At 42.5% G+C, this 27,634-nt stretch overlaps 2 protein-coding genes across 13 annotated transcripts in view; both read left to right on the plus strand.

Moving 5' to 3' along the window:
- The window catches only part of LOC106606791 (zinc finger SWIM domain-containing protein 8), a 46,249-nt gene extending 44,250 nt beyond the window's left edge, over window positions 1–1,999 (plus strand). For all 10 annotated transcript variants that reach the window (XM_082975688.1, XM_082975709.1, XM_045720746.2 and 7 more), the window contains one exon: window positions 447–1,999. In XM_082975688.1, coding sequence (XP_082831814.1) covers window positions 447–650 — 204 coding nt within the window. In that variant the 3' untranslated portion in view covers window positions 651–1,999. The remainder of the gene's footprint in view (window positions 1–446) is intronic.
- A 3,947-nt stretch (window positions 2,000–5,946) lies between these two features.
- LOC106606834 (bifunctional heparan sulfate N-deacetylase/N-sulfotransferase 2) overlaps window positions 5,947–27,634 on the plus strand; it is a 199,447-nt gene continuing 177,759 nt past the window's right edge. For all 3 annotated transcript variants that reach the window (XM_082975735.1, XM_082975730.1, XM_014203212.3), the window contains exon 1: window positions 5,947–6,109. The gene's annotated coding sequence lies outside the window, so the exon portion shown is untranslated. The remainder of the gene's footprint in view (window positions 6,110–27,634) is intronic.

The following is a 27,634-nucleotide window of genomic DNA, read 5'->3' on the forward strand; positions in this document are numbered from 1 at the left end:
GAATGGATTGGTATTCACAATGTTCATATTCCTGAAGAATGTAAGCTCTTGGTTTGAGACCACAAAATCAACCAAAACTGCTAAATAGCATTTCTAATAGCTCTATATTGAAAATACTTTGAAGAATAGCTGAGATTAAATTATTTATTCACTTTCTACCAGGTTTTATGATTTGTCATTTAAGTTCAGACTTGAGTATTTTTCATTAAAATAAAAATGTATAACAAGAACGCCTCCCGAAACCCAAATTTGGGTCATGACCCACCAGTTGAGAAATTGCTGCTCTACAAGTTCATTGGGGGTAGTAGGAGGTAGGGGTTGGTTTAGGATTTGGGTGCCCTGTCTGTGACTAACATTGACATAAGTAGTAAAGTAGATTACCCTTTGGTGCCCTGTTTGACTCCGTTAATCTGCTCCTATGTCCCACCCGTCATCCCCCACTGCAGTACATCCACCACCGGCTGATCCACCTGACCCCGGCCGACTACGATGACTTTGTCAACATCATCCGCAGCGCCCGCGGGGCCTTCTGTTTGACCCCTGTGGGAATGATGCAGTTCAACGACGTGCTTCAGAACCTGAAGAGGGGCAAGCAGACCAAGGAGCTGTGGCAGCGCATCTCTCTGGAGATGGCCACCTTCTCCCCATGACTGTGAGGGCAGTGGAGTGGGAGAGGAACGACGCTCTCACCCCACAAACCCGCAGCCCTGTCGAGCTCTGTCTCTCTCCATCGACCCTTGGCTCTGCCTCGAATGCTCTCCCCATCCGCCTCCCTGGCTTCTCCCTCACCTGACGTCAACCCTCCTTGTGTACCTTGATGTACATACCCTACACAGCACACAGGCAGCACAATCAACCCCCATTCCCCACCCTTTTAGATGTCATAACTGTGTGAGACGCAGAGCTTTGTGGAAAGCTGAAAGGGAATCAGCTTATGTAGTCTTCTGTGTCTGTTCGTGACTGAATTGCATCTCCCATTATCATGGTTTATGTCTCTGTAACTTCCTGTAACATATATTCCCCCTCATCCTCCCAACTTTCCTTCCAGAAGCAGTCACGAAGGAGTGCTTTTTGGTTGATTGGGGCATATAAGTTGTCATTTATTTTGTTGTTAGTTGGTTATTTTATTGAAACCACTGAGTAAGTCAGATTCATACTGCAACATTCCACTGTCCTGGGGGGAGTTAGCCTCCACCAGTCACTACGGATCTGAATTTTGGGTATTCTGACAGTGTTTAAACAAGAAAGAAAGAAAACTAGACAAAAAACAGTTTGTTGAAATAATAAAATGAAAAGAAATGTAATATGAAAATAGTAACCTGAGTACGGGTGAGGATTCTTTTAGTGTTTTGTTTTATCTTTTTGATATTTTGAATGATGTGTATGCAGAGAGGAATTTTGAGAATGAGAGAGTGTAACGTGAGTGTGTGTGGGTTCCCTTTTCCGATTCAGCGGTTTGAGGTTTTGGGTCTGGGAACACGGGTGTCTGGCTGGACCAAACTCATTGGCCCTTTTTTGAGTGGGTCAAGAGTGCAAGTGGATGGCCTTTTGCAAATCTCAAGTACAATCATCCAATCAAATATCAGGATCACATAAAGGATGAGTGGACATGATATTTACACGCCCTACACATCTAGAATCATAAAAGTGCTCCGCTAAGAAAGGCTTATATGCAGACTGGGTTTCCTTGTTACATCCATCAGCTGTTACTGTGGAATTCATGTCCACTGTCCATTGATGTTTTATAGGGGGCATTGTCAGATCCCTGTGTTCCAAACCTGCACCTCCAACCCTGCTCTGGAGCTCACGGGTGATGTGACTTAGTAGAAAATGTACTGTGATATTTTTGTATTCCTCAGTGTAGCCTGGTTGGGAAAAAAAGTATATATATATAAATTGTGCTGATTGCAAGAGGTTGTAATTTAGAATAAAAGAAAAAAGGACATAAAGCAATACTGAAATGTAGAGTTTACTTAATAAAGGTTATTCAAAACACAAATGTGCTGTAATTTATTTTGTGGGTGGAAAGTACAAAAAATGGACACTATCAAATCAAATTTGATCGGTAGCGTACACAGATTTGCAGATATTATGGGTGCAGCAAAATGTTTGTTTCTAGCTCCAACTGTAGTAATGCCTAGCAATAATTTAAAAAAGACAATCCAGAGACACAAAAAGACATCAGAATGAGCCATGTCAGAGTCTTGTGTGTGTATTTGGAAAGTATACAGACCCCTTGACTTTTTTCACATTTTGTTACGTTACAGCCTTATTCTGAAATGGATTCAATTATTTTTCTATTATCTACACGCAATACCCCATAATGTCAAAGCGAAACAGGTTTTTTAGAAATGTTTGCAAATTTTGTAAAAATCTAAAAACGATACCTTAATTACATGAGGTCGAAGAAATTGTCTGTAGAGCTCCGAGACAGGATTGTGTCGAGGCACAAATCTGGGGAAGAGTACAAAAAAATGTCTGCTGTATTGAAGGTCCCCAAAAACATAGTGGACTCCATCATTAAGTCGAAAAAGTTTGGAACTACCAAGACTCCCGGGCAGCGCAGCGGTCTAAGGCACTGCATCTCAGTGCAAGAGGCGTCACTGCAGTCCCTGGTTCGAGTCCAGGCTGCGTCACATCCGGCTGTGATTGGGAGTACCATAGGGCGGTGCACAATTGGCCCAGCATCGTCTGGGGTAGGTTGTCATTGTAAATAAGAATTTGTTTTTCACTGACTTGCCTAGTTAAACAAAGGTTAAATAAGACTTCTTAGAGCTTACCGCCCGGCCAAACTGAGCAATCGGGGGAGAAGGGCCTTGGTCAGGGAGGTGACCAAGAACCCGATGGTCACTCTGACAGAGCTCCAGAGTTCCTCTGTGGAGATGGTTGTCCTTCTGGAAGGTTCTCCCATCTCTGCAGCACTCCACCAATCAGGCCTTTATGGTAGAGTGGCCAGACGGAAGCCACCCCTCAGCAAAAGGCACATGACAGCCAGCTTGGAGTTTGCCAAAAGGTACCTAAAGGACTCAGACCATGGGAAACAAGATTCTCTGGTCTGATGAAACCAAGCTCGAACTCCGGCTGTGCCGCCGCTTGGGAACTGGCGCACCCACGGGCCCAGTCATGCGCGCCTCCGGCGCTTCGAGGGCCCCCAACACCGGCTGGCCCCCCGTGGGCGCCCCCCCGGGTGCCCCAGCCTCCCGGCTCGGGAGGCGGGTGAAGCATGGTGGTGGCAGAATCATGCTGTTGGGATGTTTTTCAGTTGCAGGGACTGGGAGACTAGTCAGGTTTGAGGGAAAGCTGAACGGATTAAAGTACAGCGAGATCCTTGATGAAAACCAGCTTCAGAGCACTCAGGACCTCAGACTGGGGCGAAGGTTTACCTTCCAACAGGACAACAACCCTACGCACACAGCCACCGCAGAAGTGACTTCGGGACAAGTCTCTGAATGTCCTTGTCCCTGACTTGAACCCGATCGAACATCTCTGGAGAGACCTGAAAATAACTGTGCAGCGGCGCTCCCCATCAAACCTGACAGAGCTTGAGAGGATCTGCAGAAAAGAATGGGAGAAACTCCCCAAATACTGGTATACCAAGCTTGTAGTATCATACCCAAGGAGAATCGAGGTTATAATCGCTGCCAAAGGTGCTTCAACAAAGTACTGAGTAAATGGTCTGAATACTTTTATGTAGATGGGATATTTCTGGGTTTTTTAAAATACATTTGGAAACTTCTAAACTTGTTTTTGCTTTGTCATTATGGCATATTGTGTGTAGATTGAAGGGAGAAAAAAAAAATCCCTAAAAAAAATATCCTAAACTTTGAGCATCCCACGGAGCACCATTAAATCCATTCTAAAAAAAATTGAAAGAATATGGCACCACAACAAACCTGCCAAGAGAGGGCCGCCCACCAAAAGTAACAGACCAAGCAAGGAGGGCATTAATCAGAGAGGCAACAAAGAGACCAAAGATAACCCTGAAGGTGCTGCAAAGCTCCACAGCGGAAATTGGAGTATATGTCCATAGGACCACTTTAAGCCATACACTCCACAGAGCTGGGCTTTACAGAAGAGTGGCCAGAAAAAGCCATTGCTTTAAAGAAAAAAATAAGCAAACACGTTTGGTGTTTGCTAAACGGCATGTGGGAGACTCCCCAAACATATGGAAGAAGGTACTCTGGTCAGATGAGACTAAAATGTAGCTTCTTGGCCATCAAGGAAAATGCTAGGTCTGGCGCAAACCCAACACCTCTCATCACCCTGAGAAAACTATCCCCATAGTGAAGCATGGTGGTGGCAGCATCATGTTGTGGGGATGCTTTTCATCGGCAGGGACTGGGAAACTGGTCAGAATTGAAGGAATGATGGATGGCGCTAAATACAGGGAAATTCTTGAGGGGAAACCTGTTTCAGTCTTCCAGAGATTTGAGACTGGGACGGAGGTTCACCTTCCAGCAGGACAATGACCTTAAGTGTACTGCTAAAGCAACACTCGAGTGGTTTAAGGGGAAACATTTAAATGTCTTGGAATGGCCTAGTCAAAGCCCAGACCTCAATCCAATTGAGAATCTGTGGTATGACTTAAAGATTGCTGTACACCAGCGGAACCCATCCAAATTGAAGGAGCTGGAGCAGTTGCCTTTGAAGAATGGGCAAAAATCCCAGTGGCTAGATGTGCCAAGCTTATAGGGACATACCCCAAGAGACTTGCAGCTGTAATTGCTGCAAAAGGTGGCTCTACAAAGTATTGACTTTGGGGGGGTGAATAGTTTTATGCATGCTCAAGTTGTTGTTTTTTTGTCTTATTTCTTGTTTGTTTCACAGAAAATATTTTGCATCTTCAAAGTGGTAGGCATGTTGTGTAAATCAAATGTTACACACCCCCAAAAAATCTATTTTAATTCCAGGTTGTAAGGCAACAAAATAGGAAAAATGCCAAGGGGGTGAATACTTTCACAAGCCACTGTATGCATACATGTGTGTAGATTGATGAATAATGGTGTGTAAAGACAGTATATGAATAGAAAAGGTATGTACAGTAGTAGTTATATAGGATGAAGTGGGTAAAATGGTATGTAAACAGTGAAGTTACCAGTCTTCAATGACTAAGGCAGCAGTCTCTAAGGTGCAGGGTAATGGGTGGAGGCTGGCTAGTGGTGACTGTTGAACAGTCTGATTGCCTTGATAGAAGCTACTATTGAACCACAATTACTCTAAATCAGAAATACTGTTTTTGTCTAAATCCTCTGACCACTGACTGGCAAAATGAATTGGTATGATTGATTGTAAATTTAAAAAATACAAAAAATGTTAACTGCATGCTACGGTCTGTCACAGTATGACCAGGAGAGGGAGCTATAAGGCAATTTATGATCAAGTTCACCAGAAGCCTGGTTACAGTGAGTTTATTTTCACACCTAGTTAATTATCCTCAGTTCTATGTGATGTGGAAAATAGGTCATACAATGTGATTGTGTTTGAGTATTTCCCCAACAATTGGCTTTCATGGAAGGGTTCCCAAATTAGACGTTCAGACAATGCGGTTCACATTGGAATACCCAATGTTTTAGTTGCTACCTGCTCAGACGCCAAAGTTAGCATTTTGTCAATATTTTGTCATCACTTTGATGACCCAAGTAAAAAGAGTTGCACAGCTGAATAAGCTCTACACGTTCGCCCCTTCTGCACCTGTGAGTAAAAAGTAAGCCCGAAAGAAGCTCCGGGTGTTCTGTCCGGACAAGGGTATCATGAAATATATCAGTGTTATAGGGGTTAAAACAAGCATGATCAATTGTATTGTCCGTTTTGCGCTTTTACCTTAAAATACCAACACAATTCTCTTTCAAATTGGGTTATTAGAGGATTTTCCTCCTCTCCGATCAGAGAAATGATTCCAAATAAACAACGTTTGAATGTCCACTGTTACGAAATCTCCCTCCTCCTCCTGTTCACTTTGGTTCATTCCGGAGTTTCGGCAGAAATGCATCGATTGCTGAATGAAGATGGCGGATTCAGGAGCGATGCTTTCAACTAGACTTTAAACATTTGCATATTTTCTGTCGTTATGCATTTCGTGTGGATATTGGTCTTTCAAAAACGTACCTAGGTAAGTAAAACACCATATTTACTTTGAATATTTTGCGTGTCCTCTTTAACTTGAAGGCAGCCCATTGAATGTGTACAACACTAAGTTAGCCGGTAGGCTAACCTCGCAAGCATATAGCTAGCTATATTTCATTGCCAGTTGGCAGTGCATGGTTTTCCTCTATTTTTTCTTTACAATTTAAGTGAATGACGTGGACATATGTGTATTCACGTCATTCGTAACGTTAGCTAAATATGAAGAAACCAAACATTTGGTGAATTCCAGCAGCATGTGTTTATTGTTGGAGCTAGTCGTTCTATCGAGATGCTTAGAGTTGTTCGCTTACTATTAAGAGGCTATTGGTGAATCATATGGCTGACTGTTGCATGTAAAAGTTTTTCCATAACCAGTAACGCCCCATCGTTATTCTGGTATGTAACAACAACAGTATTTTTTTATTATTATTTTTACAGTAAAGTGTTTTTGTATACAGTTCTGAAATATGTTTGAAATACATTTGAAAGTCCCGTTTAGCTCAGTTGGTAGAGCATGGTGTTTGCAACGCCAGGGTTGTGGGTTCGATTCCCACGGGGGACCGGTATGGAGAAAGAGGGAGAAAAAAAATGTATGAAATGTATTCACTACTGTAAGTCGCTCTGGATAAGAGCGTCTGCTAAAATGACTAAAATGGTAAAAAAATGAAACGTTTATTTTTTTTATTACATTAATGTATTGTAAGTGAGAAGTAGGCATTAGTCTGAAGCCGAAAAGTAAAGGAAATTCACATGAGCACCACAATGCCTATTCCACCCATGCTCTACCAAGGTTTTCCAGCACACAGCTTTGGCTTACTACAGTAACTATGTTGGTATATTGAACTTCAAACAATGTGGTTGAAATTCATTTACATTTACATTTACTGCCGACTGCGTGACTTTACAGATAATTGTATGTGTGGGGTACAAAAATTAGGTAGTCATTAAAAAATCATGTAAAACCCTATTATTGCACAGAGTAAAACCATGCAACTCATTATTTGTTAAGCAAATGTTTACTCCTGAAGATATTTAGGCTTGCCATAACAAAGGGGTTGAATACTTATTCACTCAAGACATTTCAGCTTTTCATTTTGAAAAATTTCTAAAAACACAATTCCACTTTGACATTATAGGGTATTGTGTATAGGCCAGTGACACATCTCAATTTAATCAATTTTACATTCTGGCTGTAACACGTGGAAAAAGTCAAGGGATATAAATACTTTCTGAAGGCACTGTATGTTAACACTCAACGGGCCTAATAATTGCAGAGTATTCCAGACATTTTGACTCTTAACCGTGTGGTGGTAGAGGTTTTGCCAGGACAGGGGCCGGCTACTCTTAAATAATTAATTGCTCAAGGAACCACATGATCTTTTTGGTTATTGAATGAAGGTTAGTAGATTTGAAGTTGCTGCAATTGATTGGTTGAGATGTGAACACCATGGGAGAAAGAGCCACAGCAACCCTGGTGTTCAGTTATGTTTTCTCTGATGAACAGTGTTAACGTGATAGGCTTGAAACTATTGTTTTGAATCTATCGATCCTGATGAGTAATGCTAGTGAATGTATGTAATTCTTTTACCAAAGTGCACTTACAGCGAGGGAAAAAAGTATTTGATCCCCTGCTGATTTTGTACATTTGCCCACTGACAAAGAAATGATCAGTCTATAATTGTAATGGTAGTTTTATTTGAACAGTGAGAGACAGAATTTAAAAAAAATCCAGAAAAACGCATGTCAAAAATGTTATACATTGATTTGCATTTTAATGAGGGAAATAAGTATTTGACCCCCTCTCAATCAGAAAGAATTCTGGCTCCCAGGTGTCTTTTATACAGCTAACGAGCTGAGATTAGGAGCACACTCTTAAAGGGAGTGCTCCTAATCTGTTTGTTACCTGTATAAAAGACACCTGTCCACAGAAGCAATCAATCAATCAGATTCCAAACTCTCCACCATGGTCAAGACCAAAGAGCTCTCCAAGGATGTCAGGGACAAGATTGTAGACCTACAAAAGGCTGGAATGGGCTACAAGACCATCGCCAAGCAGCTTGGTGAGACGGTGACAACAGTTGGTGCGATTATTCGCAAATGGAAGAAACACAAAAGAACTGACAATCTCCCTCGGCCTGGGGCTCCATGCAAGATCTCACCTCGTGGAGTTGCAATGATCATGAGAACGGTGAGGAATCAGTCCAGAACTACACGGGAGGATCTTGTCAATGATCTCAAGGCAGCTGGGACCATAGTCACCAAGAAAACAATTGGTAACACACTACACCGTGAAGGACTGAAATCCTGCAGCGCCCGCAAGGTCCCCCTGCTCAAGAAAGCACATATACATGCCCGTCTGAAGTTTGCCAATGAACATCTGAATGATTCAGAGGACAACTGGGTGAAAGTGTTGTGGTCAGATGAGACCAAAATGGAGTTCTTTGGCATCAACTCAACTTGCCCTGTTTGGAGGAGGAGGAATGCTGCCTATGTCCCCAAGAATACCATCCCCACCGTCAAACATGGAGGTGGAAACATTATGCTTTGGGGGTGTTTTTCTGCTAAGGGGACAGGACAACTTCACCGCGTCAAAGGGACGATGGACAGGGCCATGTACCGTCAAATCTTGGGTGAGAACCTCCTTCCCTCAGCCAGGGCATTGAAAATGGGTCGTGGATGAGTATTCCAGCATGACAATGTCCCAAAACACACGGCCAAAGCAACAAAGGAGTGGCTCAAGAAGAAGCACATTAAGGTCCTGGAGTGGCCTAGCCAGTCTCCAGACCTTAATCCCATAGAAAATCTGTGGAGGGAGCTGAAGGTTTGAGTTGCCAAACGTCAGCCTCGAAACTTTAATGACTTGAAGAAGATCTGCAAAGAGGAGTGGGACAAAATCCCTCCTGAGATGTGTGCAAACCTGGTGGCCAACTACAAGAAACGTCTGACCTCTGTGATTGCCAACAAGGGTTTTGCCACCAAATACTAAGTCACGTTTTGCAGAGGGGTCAAATACTTATTTCCCTCATTAAAATGCAAATAATTTTATAACGTTTTTGACATGCGTTTTTCTGGATTTTTTGTTGTTGTTATTCTGTCTCTCACTGTTCAAATCATTTTACATTACATTTTAGTCATTTAGCAGATGCTCTTATCCAGAGCGACTTACAGTAGTGAATGCATACATTTCATACATTTCATTTCATGCATTTTTTTGTACTGGCCCCCCGTGGGAATCGAACCCACAACCCTGGCGTTGCACACACCATGCTGGCGTTGCAAACACCATGCTCTACCAACTGAGCCAGAGGGAAGGCCAAATAAACCTACCATTAAAATTATAGACTGATCATTTCTTTGTCAGTGGGCAAACATACAAAATCAGCAGGGGATCAAATACTTTTTTCCCTCACTGTATACAATGCATGTAAAAAGTAGTCTACGTTCAGCATCATGCTCAGCTTCATTTTGCACCTCTAATGAACACTTTTTTAAAAGCTGTATTTTGAAAGACTGGGTACAATAAGCTGAGTCCTTGTTTCATGATCCCGCTTCAACAACTTGTTTCATTCAATTTTTGAGTGGAAAGCCCAATTAGTGTTGAGCTGTGGGCTCAAGACGACTTCTGTCCTCTGAGCATATTACTGATGTCTGAGATAACCACTTTATAATTAAGAGTAAGGCCTGGGGGTGGCTCTCACAATGATTCTTTCTGCATGAAGGGTATTAACTTTGTATTTTAAAGTGGAACAGGACCAACTTTCCCTTTTTAATGTGGCACTGGACAAACCCTATCTCCAACAGCACAAGTTTTTAAAATGGACTATGCAAAAGAAAAATGTTGTTTATTTTGCACGTTTGACCCATAGAATTATAGAATATTGCTTTGCTTTGCTGGAAGGTAAGGTTGATTGGATATGTCCTTGCCTTTAATGCTCATCAGCAAGCATTTAGATTGTAGGTTCCTATTCTATACTGAACAAAAATATAAACGAAACATGTAAAGTGTTGGTCCAATGTTTTATGAGCTGAAATAAAAGATCCCAGAAGTTTTTCATATGCATGAAAAGCTTATTTCTCTAATTTTGTGGCTAAATTTATTTACATCCCTGTTAGTGAGCATTTGTCCTTTACCAAGATAATCCATCCACCTGACGTGTGGTATATCAAGAAGCTGATTAAACAGCATGATCATTATAAAGGTGCACCTTGTGCTGAGGACAATAAAAGGCCACTCTCAAATGTGCAGTTTTGTCACACAACACAATGCCACAGATGTTTTAAGGGAGCGTGCAATTGGCATACTGACTGCAAGAATGTCCACTGGAGCTGTTGTCAGAGAATGTAATGTAAATTTCTCTACCATAAGCCACCTCCAATGTTGTTTAAGAGAATTTGGCAGTACGTCCAACCAGCCTCACAACCGCAGGCCACGTGTAACCACACCAGCCCAGGACCTCCACACCCGGTTTCCTGCGGGATCGTCTGAAACCAGCCACCCGGACTCCAGCTGATGAAACCTAGGATTATTTCTGTTTGTAATAAAGCTCTTTTTTTGGTGAAAAACTTATTCTAGTTGTCTGGGCTCCCCAGTTGCGCCCCTGCCCAGTCATGTGAAATCCATAGATTAGGGCTGAATTAATTTCAATTGACTGATTTCCTTATGAGCTGTGACTTAGTAGAATCATTGAAATTCAGTATATATGCTGCCTAATTAAGTATGAGAGCGGACAATTCTTCCTTTGCCTGAGTTTTAGTCCAACACGTCAAGTGCACCTGATGTTTATGGTCCTTGCTGAGATGTTATATTTGGGCTACACTTTGTTTGTCATTCGGCAATTGACACCTAGGCATAAACCACAAGAAAGGATGTGGAGCTGGTATTTAATTGCCTCATTCAACTCTGCGAGGTTCTCTGCTGACTTCAATATTTGTGGTGGTTATGATGGAGTTGAGGTACATTAATAACATTTTATGCCCTTCGGCTTGGAAAATGGGCCATGAGATTGATGCAGGGTTGCATTGACATTTTGGAGCTGAAGGGTGGCAGTTGTATGGCAATCTCAAATCAAATGTATTTATCGCACGCTTCGTAAGGTGTAGCCTAACAGTGAAACGCTTACTAGTGGTTAAGTTGAGCATCAATACATTCCTCTTATTTTTCACCTACTGGGACATAGGATTTTCTACAGATCTCAGGACACTGCCTCAAACCCTTTTCCTTCCTAGGAAAATGGGAGAATGATGTTGGCAGGTGTTAAATTCCTATTCGCTATCGCAGCAACACAGGAGGAAATGCTAATGGTTTTGTCTGCTTGAGGCTGCTCTTAACAACGTTTTGAGATTTGGGCTTCATGTACAGAAATGTATTATCTCTTGAAACATTTAGAACTAGTCACCGGTGTTGGGGTCAGTTGCTTTTAAATTAGGAAAATTGGAACTGGTATTGGAATTTCAGTTTGCTTCCTGAATTGACTGTCCTTACTAGGTCATTTTCAGAGGGTCTAGGTGGTTGTTGAGTCAAAGGTTCAGTACTATCTATTCTGAGCAAACATCCTGTGTATGACTTTGGAATTCAGAATCGGGCAGTGTAATGAAGGATATCCGCACTGTGTGTGTGTGTTGGAAAAGTATATTTCAATAACTCTGTTCTAGATCAGAGGTTCCCAACCAGGGTTACTAGGACCCCTGGTGGTACTTGCCCTAGGCCTTGGTGATATGATTTTCTCAAACTTATGGGTGATTCAAAATATATATGAAAAAATATATACAAATTTTTTCTCTAAATAGGCCTTTCATTTGTTGTTCAGTTAAAGGACAAATATACTGCATTTCAAACAGTCAGCAATAATCTAACGAATTCAGGGGTTGTGAAATTATAGCTAGGCTAAATATAAGCCTTTCACAACCATAAGACCACTAATAATGTATTATTATTTAGCAGCAGGTAGCCTAGTTGTTAGTGTTGGACTAGTAACCGAGCGGTTGCAAGATCGAATCCCCCAGCTGACAAGGTAAACAAATCTGTTGTTCTACCCCTGAACAAGGCAGTTAACCCACTGTTCTTAAGCCGTCATTGAAAATAAGAATTTGTTCTTAACTGACTTGCCTATTTAAATAAAGGTCAAATATATATTTATCAGCTTTTTTTGTAATCACTGATCTGTCTTTTTCAAGTCTGAAAATGCCCTTTTTGTTACAAATTTAACCAGAGCCATGCATAATGCACATTCACTTCTTGTAGCAGTCATAGAAATGTAACACGGGTCCATAAACAATCTATCAAGCACCACATGCTAGTGATTAGCCAGCTAATCTTTATTGGAATCTTTATATTTTAAGTTTAGACAAATTTGCTAGCTAACAAGGCAGAACAGTTGAATTGATATGAACACACCCTTCAGTCCGTGTCCAACTGTTTGAACAGCGTGCAAGCCAAGAATTGTAACAAATTCTTATTTACAATGACGGCCAAACCCGGACGACACTGGGCCAATTGTGCGCCGCCCTATGGGACTCCCAATCATGGCCGGATGTGATATCCCCTGGATTCGAACCAGGGGCTGTAGTGACACTTCTTGCACTGAGATGCAGTGCCTTAGACCGCTGCGTTCGTGTGTGTGTGTGTTAACTATTTAACAGTACATGAATGCTTAAAAGGCTGCACATTTTTTTTATATCGGTTATTGGTATCAATTTTTTGGGCAAGGAAAATATCAGGTATTGGCTGAAAATGTCATATCGGTGCATCACTAGTTTTGGCGTATACTGGTTAAAGAACCTGATTTGACAGCTTGGCCAACACTTGGATATTCAAATTAGCTCCCACATAGGGGGGCACTGTGGCAGACTGCCGAGCTCAGCTGCACCAAGTGAACTAGCATGGATGGATTCAGGAAGCACAATGGAACTACTAGGGCACTTTACTACAACAGCAATACATGCAGACTGATTATTTCACAAGCGTGAGTCATTTCTATTCTTTGCTTTGTCACTATATTCCTAGCTAAGTTAGCCGCCATAGGTGACGTTAGAATGCTAGCTAATAGAAGTGACTGGCGAGATACAGGTAACTGCCAAAATAAAGGAAACACTTCAGTAAATGAGGGATACAAAGTATATTGAAAGCAGGTGCTTCCACGCAGGTGTTTCCTGAGTTAATTAAGCAATTAATATCCCAACATGCTAAATGTCATGTATAAAAATGCCCAGTTGCCCATTATTTTGGCTACCATGGCTAGAAGAAGAGATTTCAGTGACTTTGAACGAGGGGTTGCAAAGGAGCATTGGTGGTTTAAAGGGTGTGTGTGTGTCTGTCACCAGATCTCAAACCCAATTGAACACTTATGGTAGATTCTGGAGCAGCGTCTGAAACACCGTTTTCCTCCACCATCAACAAAACATCAAATGATTGAATTTCTTATGGAAGAATGGTGATGCATCCTTCAAAAAGAGTTTCAGACACTGGTAGAAACTATGCCAAGATGCATTGAAGCTGTTCTGGAGGCTTGTGGTGGCCCAACGCCCGATTAAGACACCATGTCGGTGTTTTCTTTATTTTGGCAGTTACCTGTAGTTGTTGCATAGGCTTTGTCCTTTTTGCTAAAACCAGCTGTGGATTGCTTGACTTGCTAGCTTGTGTGCAGTTGAGTGTGCACTACTGAGCCCATGGGGTTTTCAAATATGAGCAAAAGTCCATCCTCTCTCCTCTGTGATCCGGAAACTGATAAGTGGCCAACGCGTGTGTTAATTTATTGGTAGGCAAACAGAAGTGTTATCCCCTCCTCGATAGCCACCTTTCTCCTCGATAGCCACCTTTCATCGAGGATACTCATGTGTATCCTACCGCAAAATTTTTTCGATATCTGCCACACCCCCTTTGAATCAGGTTTTGTTTTGTTGGAGGAGAAAACATACGAGTAAAAACAATATGCTACTAATTGTTTAATCTCTACTAAACTAAAATATAAACACAACATGTAAAGTGATGGTCCCATGTTTCATGAGCTGAAATTAAGACCCCAGAAGTTTTTCATATGCACAAAAAGCATATTACATCCCTGTTTGTGAGCATTTCTCCTTTGCCAAGATAATCCATCCACCTGACAGCTGTGGCATAGCAAGAAGCTGATTAAACAGCATGGTCATTACACAGGTGCACCTTGTGCTGGGGACAATAAATGGACCCTCTAAAACGTGCAGTTTTGCCACACAACACAATGCCGCAGATGTCTCAAGTTGAGGGAGCGTGCATTGGCATGCTGACTGAAGGAATGTCCACCAGAGCTGTTGCCAGGTAATTTAATGTTCATTTCTCTACCATAAGCCGCCTCCAACATCAATATAGAGAATTTGGCAGTATGTCCAACTGGTCTCACAACAGCAGACCACGTATAACCATGCCAGCCCCGGACCTCCACAACCGTCTTTTTCATCTGCGGGACCGTCTGAGACCAGCCACCCGGACAGCTGATGAAACTGAGGATTATTTCTGTCAGTAAGAAAGCCCTTTTCTGGGGAAAAATTGTCTGGGCCTGGCTCCCCAGTAGGTGGGCCTATGCCCTCCCAGGCCTACCCATGGTTGTGCCCTTGCCCAGTCATGTGAATCCCATAGTCTTGCAACAATTATTTTTCAGTTGACTGATTTCCTTACATGACCTGTAATTGTTGCAGGTTGCTTTTATTTTTGTTCAGTGTATATATATAATGTCTATATAATGTATTGTACAATTCACTTAATTTGTTTTGAGTACTTTACAATTTCTTTAATCCACCCCTGTAAACGTCATTTGCCTAATGATGCGTTAGTGGAGAAGGACTGTGTCATTTCCAACAAGCACATTTCCATCCAACGTTCTCTCCTCGCCGACTCTCCTCGATTAACTGACCTTTTTCAGGTGGCGAGAGAGGGCGGAGGAGAGTGAGTGCAGGAGGTGAGCAAATCTGATTGATAAAAGGCCCATGTCTCCCCGAGCCTCGAAGGATCCTTCTCCCCACCGGAGAATTTACATTCAGGCCTGTCTCGGGCCAAATAGGATGTCATTATCCAAGCAAATGTCTTTATAATTGTAATTTTTTATTTTAACAGTTCTTTTCAAAAACAAGTTTGAAATGAGGTTTTACTGAGTGTTTTTTTTCTCAAATGTACACTTTGGCCACTACTACAAATAAAGGACAAGCCAACATTATTTGGGTATGAGCAAACAGAAGATGAGCTTTTTAAAATTAGATTTTCACTGGACAGTTACCTTTTAAGGGTGGTGAAGTGAGTAGCTGCACATCTTGATTTCACTGACAGCTCACTAAGGAAGTGGATTGACAGTGGTCTGTGTAGGGAAAAACCAGAGTCCTTTTTCAGACATCCTCCTGTCAGCCCTGTGACTTTGTTCCCTGACCTGATGAAACACATTTTTCAAACATGGTCAATCAGAGAAACCCAATTGGGCAGTGAGGAGGAGCCATGTGAAGTCATCCCAAGGGAAGGCAAGATTGAATGGTCCTTGACCCCGTCTCAATCTTATTCACAGCCAGGATCAATATGTGCTTACCTTAACAGCTCCTGTTATTAATAATATACACTGTGTCTGAGATGCAGATGCTGCAGGGATCACACAGCAGCCGGGGTCAATAGGTTGAAGTAATGATGCGGCAGTGGTTTAATATCTGGGTTGCCGAGAGGGCTTTGGGCTGCAGTCAGAGCACGGCGGGGGGAGGATCTCTCCACTCGAGGCCTGTAGGGCCTCAATTAGCTCCATCTGATACACACTGGCTGGAATTTGTTTAACATGTCAGTTTTCTCTCTTTCCTTTCAATTAATGAATTGTGGTTGAAATTTAGACTTAGGGTTTTGGAAATAATGTGAACTGTGTAGCAGTGCTTTGAGAGCATTTTATTTAATTTCTAGTTTCTGTTAGTTCCAAATAGGTAATTGTGTAATATTATAATGTGCTAGCCTATGCCTACAGTGCCTTGCAAAAGTATTCACCCTCTTGGTGTTTTTCCTATTTTCTTGCATTACAACCAGTAATTTAAATGGATTTTTATTTAGATTTCATGTAATGGACATACACAATATAGTCTTAATTGGTGAAGTGAAATGAAAAAAATAACACGTTTCAAAAAATTCAAAAGAAATAAAAAACGTAAATGTGGTGCGTGCATATGTATTCACCCCCTTTGCTATGAAGCCCCTTTATAAGATCTGGTGCAACCAATTACCTTCAGAAGTCACATCATTAGTCAAATAAAGTCCACCTGTGTGCAATCTAAGTGTCATATCTGTCACATGATCTCAGTATATATATCCCTGTTCTGAAAGGCCCCAGAGTCTGCAGCACCACTAAGCAAGGGGCGACACCATGAAGACCAAGGCGCTCGCCAACCAGGTCAGGGACAAAGTTGTGGAGAAGTACAGATCAGGGTTGGGTTATAAAAAAAATATCTGAAACTTTGAACATGCCACAGAGCACCATTAAATCCATTATTAAAAAATTGAAAGAATATGGCACCACAACAAACCTGCCAAGAGAGGGCCGCCCACCAAAACTCACAGACCAGGCAAGGAGGGCATTAATCAGAGAGGAAACGAAGAGACCAAAGAGAACCCTGAAGAAGCTGCAAAGCTCCACAGCGGAGATTGGAGGATCTGTCCATACGACCACTTTAAGCCGTACACTCCAAAGAGCTGGGCTTTACGGAAGTGGCCAGAACAAAATAAGCAAACATGTTTGGTGTTTGCCAAAAGGCATGTGGGAGACTCCCCAAACATATGGAAGAAGGTACTCTGATCAGATGAGACTAAAATTGGGCAATTTGGCCATCAAGGAAAACGCTATGTCTGGCGCAAACCCAACACCTCCCGTCACCCCGAGACTACCATCCCCACAGTGAAGCATGGTGGTGGCAGCATCATGCTGTGGGGATGTTTTTCATCGGCAGGGACTGTGAAACTGGTCAGAATTGAAGGAATGATGGATGGCGCTAAATACAGGGAAATTCTTGATGGAAACCTGTTTCAGTCTTCCAGAGATTTGAGACTGGGATGGAGGTTCACCTTCCAGCAGGACAATGACCCTAAGCATATTGCTAAAGCAACACTTGAATGGTTTAAGGGGAAACATTTCAATGTCTTGGAATGGCCTAGTCAAAGCTCAGACCTCAATCCAATTGAGAATCCTTGAAGAATGGGCAAAAATCCCAGTTGCTAGATGTGCCAAGCTTATAGAGACTTACCCCAAGAAACTTGCAGCTGTAATTGCTGCAAAAGGTGGCTCTACAAAGTATTGACTTTGGGGGGTGAATAGGTTTTTTTTTCTTATTATTACTTCTTGTTTGTTTCACACTAAAAATATTTTGCATCTTCAAAGTGGTAGGCATGTTGTGTAAATCAAACGATACAAACCCCTCAAATCCATTTTAATTCCAGGTTGTAAGGCAACAAAATAGGAAAAATGCCAAGGGGGTGAATACTTTCGCAAGCCACTGTAAATCACCTCCCATAGTCTCCCATTTGCCTCAGTCATTGGCGTGTAGTAGAGGGACCGGGACATTTTGAAATGTACATTTAGGCTGTAGTCAAGATGTGTGTTAAAACATGAGTAGCAGGTTGTTTTAATGACATGTTACCTCGGAAGTGCCTCTGTATTCCTCCAGTAGTAAAATAGGTCTTCTGCTCGGGAAGACCCATGAAAGCATTGAAAATGTTCTTGCCTGAATCGCCATCAGTTCAATCGCAACGACTCGCTCTCATACACTTTCAGAAAGTCATTAGCAGCTTGATTGCCTATTGAATGCGTTTGAATCTCACTGTTTTGGCCTTTATGAGCATTTAAGAATGGCGGACCAGCTGTTTTCTCAGCTTCAGCTTCCTCCTAGCAGCATGTTTAGGGTAAGAGTGGGTGGACCTAATTACATTCTTGTGCAGACCTGACCCAACTTCCCTATCTATGGGATAAACCTCAGCATTTCCTCGCTGGGGACACAGGGGGGCTAGAGAGCAGCATAATTCTCTATTTAATTTAACATGATCATCTCAATGCCCCCCTGAAATGTAATGTACTGGTGTGCAGTGCACTAAGCTGTACATAGCCTAACAGTAAGTAGCTCAGTGTGCAGTGATGCATCCCTGTGCCAGAGCCATGATACCCATCTCTCTGCTCCAGTACTACTAGGTTATATGAACTGATGGTTATATATATTGTCAGTGCCTTAAAGGTCTCGAACAGTCATTCTGATTCCCATGTAAAACAACCTTTTGAGTGACTAAAATATCACCCATGAACCGTTTTTTTGTTTACTTTTCTGTTCTCTTTGTTCTTTTTTCATATTTCTATACAAGTGTTAAATTGATTATTAAAACAATGATGTTGAGTATTATGATTAAATTATTATAGCCATGAGAGAGAAAGTATAACTACCAGGAAGTTTGAAAAGAGTGAGCGGGGAGCTTAGATTTCTTTTATTTCACCTTTATTTAACCAGGGAGGCCAGTTGAGAACAAGTTGTCATTTACAACTGCGACCTGGCCAAGATAAAGCATAGCGGTGCGACAAAAACAACACTAAGTTACACATAAACAAATGTACAGTCAATAACACAAAAAATAAAAATAGCAATAATCTATGTACAGTGAGTGGAAATGTAGGGAGTTAGGAAATAAATAGTAGTCGGAAGTTTACATATACATTTAAACTCAGTTTTTCACAATTCCTGACATTTAATCCTAGTAAAAATTCCCTGTCTTAGGTCAGTTAGGATCACCACTTTATTTTAAGAATGTGAAATGTCAGAATAATAGTAGAGTGATTTCTTTCAGCTTTCATTTTTTTCATCACATTCCCAGTGGGTCAGTTTACATACACTCAGTTAGTATTTGGTAGCAGTGTCTTTAAATTGTTTAACTGGGTCAAACATTTCGGGTAGCCTTCCACAAGCGTCCCACAGTTGGATGAATTTTGGTCCATTTCTCCTGACAGAGCTGGTGTAACTGAGTCAGGTTTGTAGGCCTCCTTGTTCGCACACGCTTTTTCAGTTCTGGCCACAAATGTTCTATAGGATTGAGGTCAGGGCCTTGTGATGGACACTCCAATACCTTGACTTTGTTGTCCTTAAGCCATTTTACCACAACTTTGGAAGTATGCTTAGGGTCATTGTCCATCTGGAAGACCCATTTGCGAACAAGCTTTAACTTCCTGACATGTCTTGAGATGTTGCTTCAATATATCCACATTTCCCTTCCTCATGAAGCCATCTATTTTGTGAAGTGCACCAGTCCCTCCTGCAGCAAAGCACCCCCACAACATGATGCTGCCACCCCCGTGATTCGCGGTTGGGATGGTGTTCTTCGGCTTGCAAGCATCCCCCTTTTCCCCCCCAAAATAACGATGGTCATTATGGCCAAACAGTTCTATTTTTGTTTCATCAGACCAGAGGACATTTCTCCAAAAAGTACGATCTTTGTCCCCATGTGCAGTTGCAAACCGTAGTCTGGCTTTTTTATGGCGTTTTTGGAGCAGTGGCTTCTTCCTTGCTGAGCGGCCTTTCAGGTTACGTCGATATAGATACTTATGTGCCTGTTTCCTCCAGCATCTTCACAAGGTCCTATGCTGTTGTTCTGGGATTGATTTGCACTTTTCGGACCAAAATACGTTCATCTCTAGGAGGCAGAACGCGTCTCCTTCCTGAGCGGTATGATGGCTGCATGGCCCCATGGTGTTTATACTTGCGTAGTATTGTTTGTACAGATGAATGTGGTACCTTCCAAGCGTTTGGACAATGCTTCCAAGGATGAACCAGATTTGTGGAGGTCTACAATTTTATTTTCTGAGGTCTTGGTTGATTTCTTTTGATTTTCCCATGATGTCAAGCAAAGAGGCACTGAGTTTGAAGGTAGGCCTTGAAATACATCCACAGGTGCATCTCCAAATGACTCAAATGATGTCAATTAGCCTATCAGAAGCTTCTAAAGCCATGACGTAATTTTCTGGAATTTTCCAAGCTCTTAATGGCACAGTCAACTTAGTGTATGTAAACTTCTGACCCACTGGAATTGTGATACAGTGAATTCTAAGTTAAATAACATGTCTGTAAACAATTGTTGGAAAAATTACTTGTGTCATGCAGAAAGTAGATGTCCAAACCAACTTGCCAAAACTATAGTTTGCTAACAAGAAATCTGTGGAGTGGTTGAAAAACGAGTTCCAAGTGTATATTAACTTCCGACTTCAACGGTATGTGCATATGATGATGTGCAAGTAGAGATACTGGGGTGCAAAAGAGCAAGAGGGTAAGTAATGATATGGGGATGAGGTAGTCTGGTGTGCTATTTACAGATTGGCTGTGTACAGGTACAGTGTTCAGTAAGCTGCTCTGACAACTTATGCTTAAAGTTAGAGAGGGAGATATGTCTCCAGCTTCAGTGATTTTTGCAATTTGTTCCAGTCATTGGCAGCAGTGAAATGGAAGGAATGGCAGCCAAAGGAAGTGTTGGCTTTGGGGATGACCAGGGCAATATACTTGCTGGAGCGCGTGCTACGGGTGGGTGTTGCTATGGTGACCAGTGAGCTGAGATAAGGTGGGGCTTTACCTAGCAAAGACTTATAGATGACCTGGAAACAGTGGGTTTGGCGATGGATATGTAGTGAGGGCCAGCCAACGAGAGAATGGAGGTTGCAGTGGGGGGTAGTATATGGGACGTTGGTGATAAAACGGATGGCTCTATGATGGACTACATCCAGTTTGCTGAGTAGAGTGTTGGGGGCTATTTTGTAAATGACATCGCCGAAGTCAAGGATCGGTAGGATAGTCAGTGTTACGAGAGTGTGTTTGGCGGCATGAGTGAAGGAGGCTATGTTGTGAAATAGGAAGCCGATTCTAGATTTAATTTTGGATTGGAGATACTTGATTTGAGTCTGGAAGGAGAGTTTACAGTCTAGCCAGACACCTATGTATTTGTAGTTGTCCACATATTCTAGGTCAGAACCGTCCAGAGTAGTGATGCTAGTCAGGCGGGAGGGTGCAGGCAGCAATCGGTTGAAGAGCATGCACTTAGTTTAACTAGCATTTAAAAGCAGTTGGAGTCCATAGGAGTGTTGTATGGTGTTGAAGCACGTTTGAAGGTTTGTTAGCACAGTGTCCAAAGAGGGGCCAAATGTATACAGAATGGTGTCATCTGCATAGAGGTGGATCAGAGAATCACCAGCAGCAAGAGCGACATCATTGATATATACAGAGAAAAGAGTCGGCCCGTGAATTGAGCCCTGTGGCACCCCCATAGACACTGCCAGAGGTCCGGACAACAGGCCCTCTGATTTGACACACTGAACTCTATCTGAGAAGTAGTTGGTGAACCAGGCGAGGCAGTCATTAATATGCCAAGGCTATGAAATTAGGCTTGAAAGCTTGAAATGATCGATTATCGTAGGTTTATCCGTGGTGACAGTGTTTCCTATCCTCAATGCAGTGTGCAGCTGGGAGGAGGTGCTCTTATTCTCCATGAACTTTTGTGTCCCAAAACGTTTTGGAATTAGTGCTACAGGAAGCAAATTTCTGTTTTAAAAAAGCTAGCCTTAGCTTTCCAAACTGACTGAGTATATTGGTTCCTGACTTCCTTGAAGAGTTGCATATCGCGGGGGCTATTCGATGCTAATGCAGAATGCCACAGGATGTTTTTGTGCTGGTCAAGGGCAGTCAAGTCTGGGGTGAACCAAGGGCTATATCTGTTCTTAGTTCAACATTTTTTGAATGGGGCATGCTTATTTAAGATGGAGAGGAAGCACTTTTGAAGAGCAACCAGGCATCCTCTACTGACAGGATGAGGTCAATATCCTTCCAGGATACACGGGCCAGGTCGGTTAGAAAGGCCTGCTCTTTGAAGTGTTTTAGGGAGCGTTTGACAGTGATGAGGGGTGGACGTTTGACCCATTACGCAAGCAGGCAATTAGCCAGTGATCGCTGAGATCCTGGTTGAAAACAGCAGAGGTGTATTTAGATGGCAAGTTGGTCAGGATGGTATCTAAGAGGGTGCCCATGGTTATGGATTTTGGGTTGTACCTGGTAGGTTCCTTGATAATTTGTGTGAGATTGAGGGCATCTAGCTTAGATTGTAGGACAGCCGGGGTGTTAAGCATATCCCAGTTTAGGTCACCTAACAGTACGGACTGAAGATAGATGGGGGGCAATCAATTCACATATGGTGTCCAGGGCACAGCTAGGGGCTGAGGGGGGTCTATAACAAGCGGCAACGGTGAGAGACTTGTTTCTATAAAGGTGGATTTTTAAAAGAAGAAGCTTGAATTTTTTTGGGCACAGACCTGGATAGCAGGACAGAACTCTGCAGGCTATCTCTGCAGTAGATTGCAACTCCGCCCCCTTTGGCAGTTCTATCTTGTCGGATTTTTGGTTGCCTTCCTAAGTCAGGATTCAGACACAGCTAGGACATCCGGGTTGGCAGAGTGTGCTAAATTAGTGAATAAAACAAACTTAGGGAGGAGGCTTCTAATGTTAACATGCATGAAACCAATGATTTTTACGGTTACAGAAGTCAATAAATGAGAGCGCCTGGGGAATGGGAGTGATGCTGGGGGCTGCAGGGCCTGGGTTAACCTCTACATCACCAGAGGGGCAAAGGAGGAGTAGGATCAGAGTACGGCTAAAGGCTAAAAGAACTGGTCATCTAGTGCGTTCTAAACAGAGAGTAAAGGGGGCAGGTTTCTCGGCACAGAAGGATAGATTCAAGACATAATGTACAGACAAGGGTATGGTAGGATGTGAGTACAGTGGAGGTAAGCCTAGGCATTGAGTGACGATGAGAGAGGTTTTGTCTCTAGAAGCACCAATTAAGCCAGGTGCGGTCACCGCATGTGTGTGGGGTGGAACAACAGAGCTAGCTAAGGCATATTGAGCAGGGCTGGAGGCTCTACAGTGAAATAAGACATAAATGACTAAACAGCAATAGACAAGGCATATTGACATTAGGGAGAGGCATGTGTAGACGAGTAATGATAGGGTCCAGTAACTAGCTAGGCGAGCTGGAGGCACGGAGATTCAGACAGCTAGCAGGCCGGGGCTAGCAGATGGGCCTCGGGGACGTCGCAACGGGGGAGCCTGTTGAAACCCCCTCGGACAGTTACATCGGCAGACCGGTCGTGATTGATCGGCGGGGCTCCGTGTCAGCAGCAAAGGTTCCAGGCCAATTGGCAAAAGAGGTATTGAAGCCCAGGGATTATCTGATGGATTTCTTCAGGTTAGCCGGGAGATGGGCGTAGCTCGAGGCTAACTCCATGTTAACTGGTGCTTGCTTCGGGAAAGAAACCCCCTCAGATGGGGTTTTTATTCATATTCATGAGCTCGCCTTGACTGACAGTTCCTTGAAACGCTTATGTCATGCAACTTGGATGCAGTGTTGCAGTAAAATCAAATAAAGCAAATTGGGTGATACACAAAGCAACTCAAACAACATTGAATTTGCATCAATGAAGTAAATTGCTTTATACATCTCCCATTTGGCATGTCTCCTGGGATGTGGTTTACAGCAGAACTGACGGAAGTGTTGACATGACAACTGCATCAGAGTTTTGAACGACCACCCTAAAATGTGCAGTTTTGTCACAACACTGCCACAGATGTCTCAAGTTTTGAGGAAGCATGCAATTGTCATGCTGACTGCAGAAATGTCCACCTGAGCCGTTGCCAGATAATCTAATGTTAATCTCTCTACTGTAAGCCGCCTTCAATGTTGTTTTAGAGAATTTGTAAGTACGCCCAACCTGCCTCAGAACTGCCGACCATGTGTATGATGTGTGGGCGAGCGGTTTGCTGATGGCGGTGGGGTTATGGTGTGGGCAGGCATAAACTATGGACAATGAACACAATTGCATTTTATTGATGGCAATTCGAATTCACAGAGATAGCATGACGAGATCCTGAGGCCTATTGTCGTGCCATTCATCCGCTGCCATCATCTCATGTTTCAGCATGACAATGCACGGACCCATGTTGCAAGGATCTGTACACAATTCCTGGAAGTTAAAAATGTCCCAGTTCTTCCATGGCCTGCATACTTACCAGACATGTCACCCTTTTAGCATGTTTGGGATGCTCTGGATCGACGTACGACAGTGTGTTCCAGTTCCTGCCAATATCCAGAAACTTCACACAGCCATTGAAGAGGAGTGGGACAACATTCCACAGGCCACAATCAACAGCCTGATCAACTCTATGCGAAGGAGATGTTTTGCGCTGCGTGAGGCAAATGGTGATCACACCAGATACTGACTGGTTTTCTGATCCATACCCCTACCTTTTTTAAAGGCAGATGCATATCTGTATTCCCAGTCATGTGAAATTCATAGATTAGGGCCTAATGAATTTATTTCAAATAACAGATTTCCTTATATGAACTGTAATAGTAAAATAGTAATAGTAAAACTGTAATAGAACTGTAATTTGAAATTGTTGCATGTTGCTTTTTATATTTTTGTTCAGTGTATATATTGATAGCCTTGGTGCTTTTAGAGATCAGAGGTTATTCATGAGCAGGTCAGGTTATAAATCTTGGCTGAAATGAGAATAGACTGAGCTACACAATCAGAGCTGAAACCTTCAAAGGTCTCATTTGCGCAAATGTACGGACCTCTGAGCAGGATATTGTATAACGGTGCGCTTGAATTTAGCTCATCACCATGGTTTTGCACAGTCAAGGCAGGGGAAGAATGTATGATTTGAGTGTTGCCATTGAAGGGGTCTCGCATTCTGAGTAGAGAGATCGACAACTTGGGCAGACCCACATTCTTTGAAGGTTATCTGAATTAAGGAAATGGCCTCTCTTGCTACTGTAATCTGACACATTTTCTCACTATATTACTTTTTCTACTGGCCATTTCCTTGTAAAAGGACCCATGAGCACCAACGTGAAGCTCATGTCAAATGAAAATGGGAAGTATAATTATGAGAAATTAAGGCATATATACATTTTTCTACCATTTTCCATCCTAAACATTTGGAATAAGCAAAGGCTTTGATTTCTGGTCAAACGGATGGAAAAGGGGTCTTTTTAGAAAACCTCTACCAGGAAAAAGTCTTAAAGGTATTAGAAATGCATCAAAAACATAATCTTGAAGTAAAGACCCCTGCCTCCCTTTTTCCGGAAGCTAGGCGTATGTCGCACGTCACTATTTCACAGGAGAGGCATTGGAACATGTCTTTTTTCTATAAAACATTTTTTGGGGGACAGAAATACCTTCTGGAACATGTAAACTTTCATGTGTCTTAATAACAAACTTGTATGCCATCTGTAAATACAAATATATATATTTTTTATTACGAAACTAGTTGGATAAAGACCGGAACCTTCCTGCTAGCCATGATAGGCTGAGATAATGAATGGGCTAGACATCCCTAAAGATGAGTTTGGCGTGGTCTACCATGTAGCATGCTTCTGTCTATAACATGAACTGCTCAGTATGTGTAGGTAATCCTTTCTACTGCAGATTTTTTTAAAGATATCATGAAGAACTGCAAAGGTTTTACGACTGCTCTCTACTTTCTGGAGGACGATCGTGCCATGCTGACTCTCTCTGACTCTGAAAATGAATCAGACGATGAGGAAATCCCTGATTTAGGTAAAAACATTTTCAATGAACCAGACATTGTGGAGTCTTCTGAAACGGCGATCAACTATGCTGAATGGGTGTAGACAAAGAAGAGCTCACCAGTACGTGTACCAAAACATTCAAGGGCCATTTTCTCAAAAGTGGGGTTAAAAGTTTATCGACTTTCAAAGCAGAATATCTTTTCCATTGTTCCTCAACTGGAGTGTGTGATATACCATTTTCTCTACTTTTATTCAATGTAAAAAAAAACACAAATTTCCAATTTTGCTACATAGGTCCGGATCAAGACGGTCGGTTACAAATAGGATGTGGGAGCACTTCTGATTATGTGTGATCAGTTCTAACTGATGAACAGATGTCCTTGTTTGAATGATGAAACGGTTTGCTTTGGACCTTCTAACTGAGAGGTCTGCACCTCATTGACCTGTCAGTCAAATTAAGTCTGAGTGCGGGGATTCTGATGAGCAGCAGTGACGACTAGGGGTGGGATGAGAAACGGCTGTGTCACGCTCCGATTGTGACAGCCCTGGATGGCAACCCTCCGTAGATAAGTGCTTGTAGAGCTCTCAAAGGTTAGAACGCCTTGCCAAACCCCAAGCATTTAGACTCCGTGCAGTCACGGGGGAGGGAGTTACACTCCAGTCTTGTATGTCTGTGCCAAGAGGAGGGGACGTGCCTCTGAAATGGCTGCGCTGTTTACAAATTTGTCTGGGATAATAGTATGGAATGAGCAGTGTTCCCACTTAACGGCTCTACTGCCCAAAACCGTTTTGTGGACATTGTCGGTTATAATTCCCTCTGCCCCCACACGTCCCCTCTGCTAAACTACTACTGATGAGTAAATAGTTATTACAAGCTACATGCTCCTCAGCTCTTTGTAAGCTGCGTCACGCAGCCAAACTGAAAATAAATGCTAATGAAGGCAAGTCACTCTGCAGACCAGCTTTAATCAGTGTACCAGCGTTGGAGAGAGCTTGGGGAGGAGGGGAGCAGGGCAATGATGTTACCTTTAGGTTGGAAAACTGGAAGATTTTATTAAATTAGCTGTAAATTAGAGATCAAAGGGAGTGATTAAAATGTTTTTTGAAGCAGCAGTACCAGATTAGAGAAACTAATCATTTCATCACGGTGCTCTATCTAGCAATTGTACCTGACTGAGGGGTCTGAGGAACTGAATCCAGATACAACAATACCTCATTCAGTGTTTTCAACAAGTACATAGAGTAGCCAGCCAAATAGAAAAAGTGTCCAGCCGTGTGCCCCTGGTCGGGTTAGAATATTGTTGTAGAAAGAGCTCTATTTTGGTGGCCTTTGGTGCATTCTAATGCCCTGATTCCATCTGGAAATTCAAATCAAATCTTATTAGTCACATGCGCCGAATACAGCAGGTGTAGACCTTACAGTGAAATGCTTACTTATTAGACCCTTATCAACAATACGAATAAGAAATTAAAGTAACAAGTAATTTAAAGAGCAGCAGTAAAATAACAATGGTGAGACTATATGCAGGGGGTACTGATACAGAGTCAATGTGCGGGGGCACTGGTTAGTCGAGGTAATTGAGGTAATATGTACATGTTGGTAGAGTTATTAAAGTAACTATGCATACATGATAACAACAGAGACTAGCAGCGGTGTAAAAGAGTGGGGAGGGGCAAATAGTCTGGGTAGCCATTTGATTACATGTTTAGGAGTCTTATGGCTTGGGGGTAGAAGCTGTTTAGAAGCCTCTTGGACCTAGACTTGGCACTCCGGTACCGCTTGCCGTGCAGTAGCAGAGAGAACAGTCTATGACTAGGGTGGCTGGAGTCTTTGACAATTTTTCGGGCCTTCCTCTGACACTGCCTGGTGTAGAGGTCCTGGATGGCAGGCAGCTTAGCCCCAGTGATGTACTGGGCCATACG

This window comes from Salmo salar, chromosome 01 (genome assembly GCF_965601325.2).
Source record: "Salmo salar chromosome 01, fSalSal1, whole genome shotgun sequence".
Taxonomy (NCBI): Eukaryota; Metazoa; Chordata; class Actinopteri; order Salmoniformes; family Salmonidae; genus Salmo; species Salmo salar.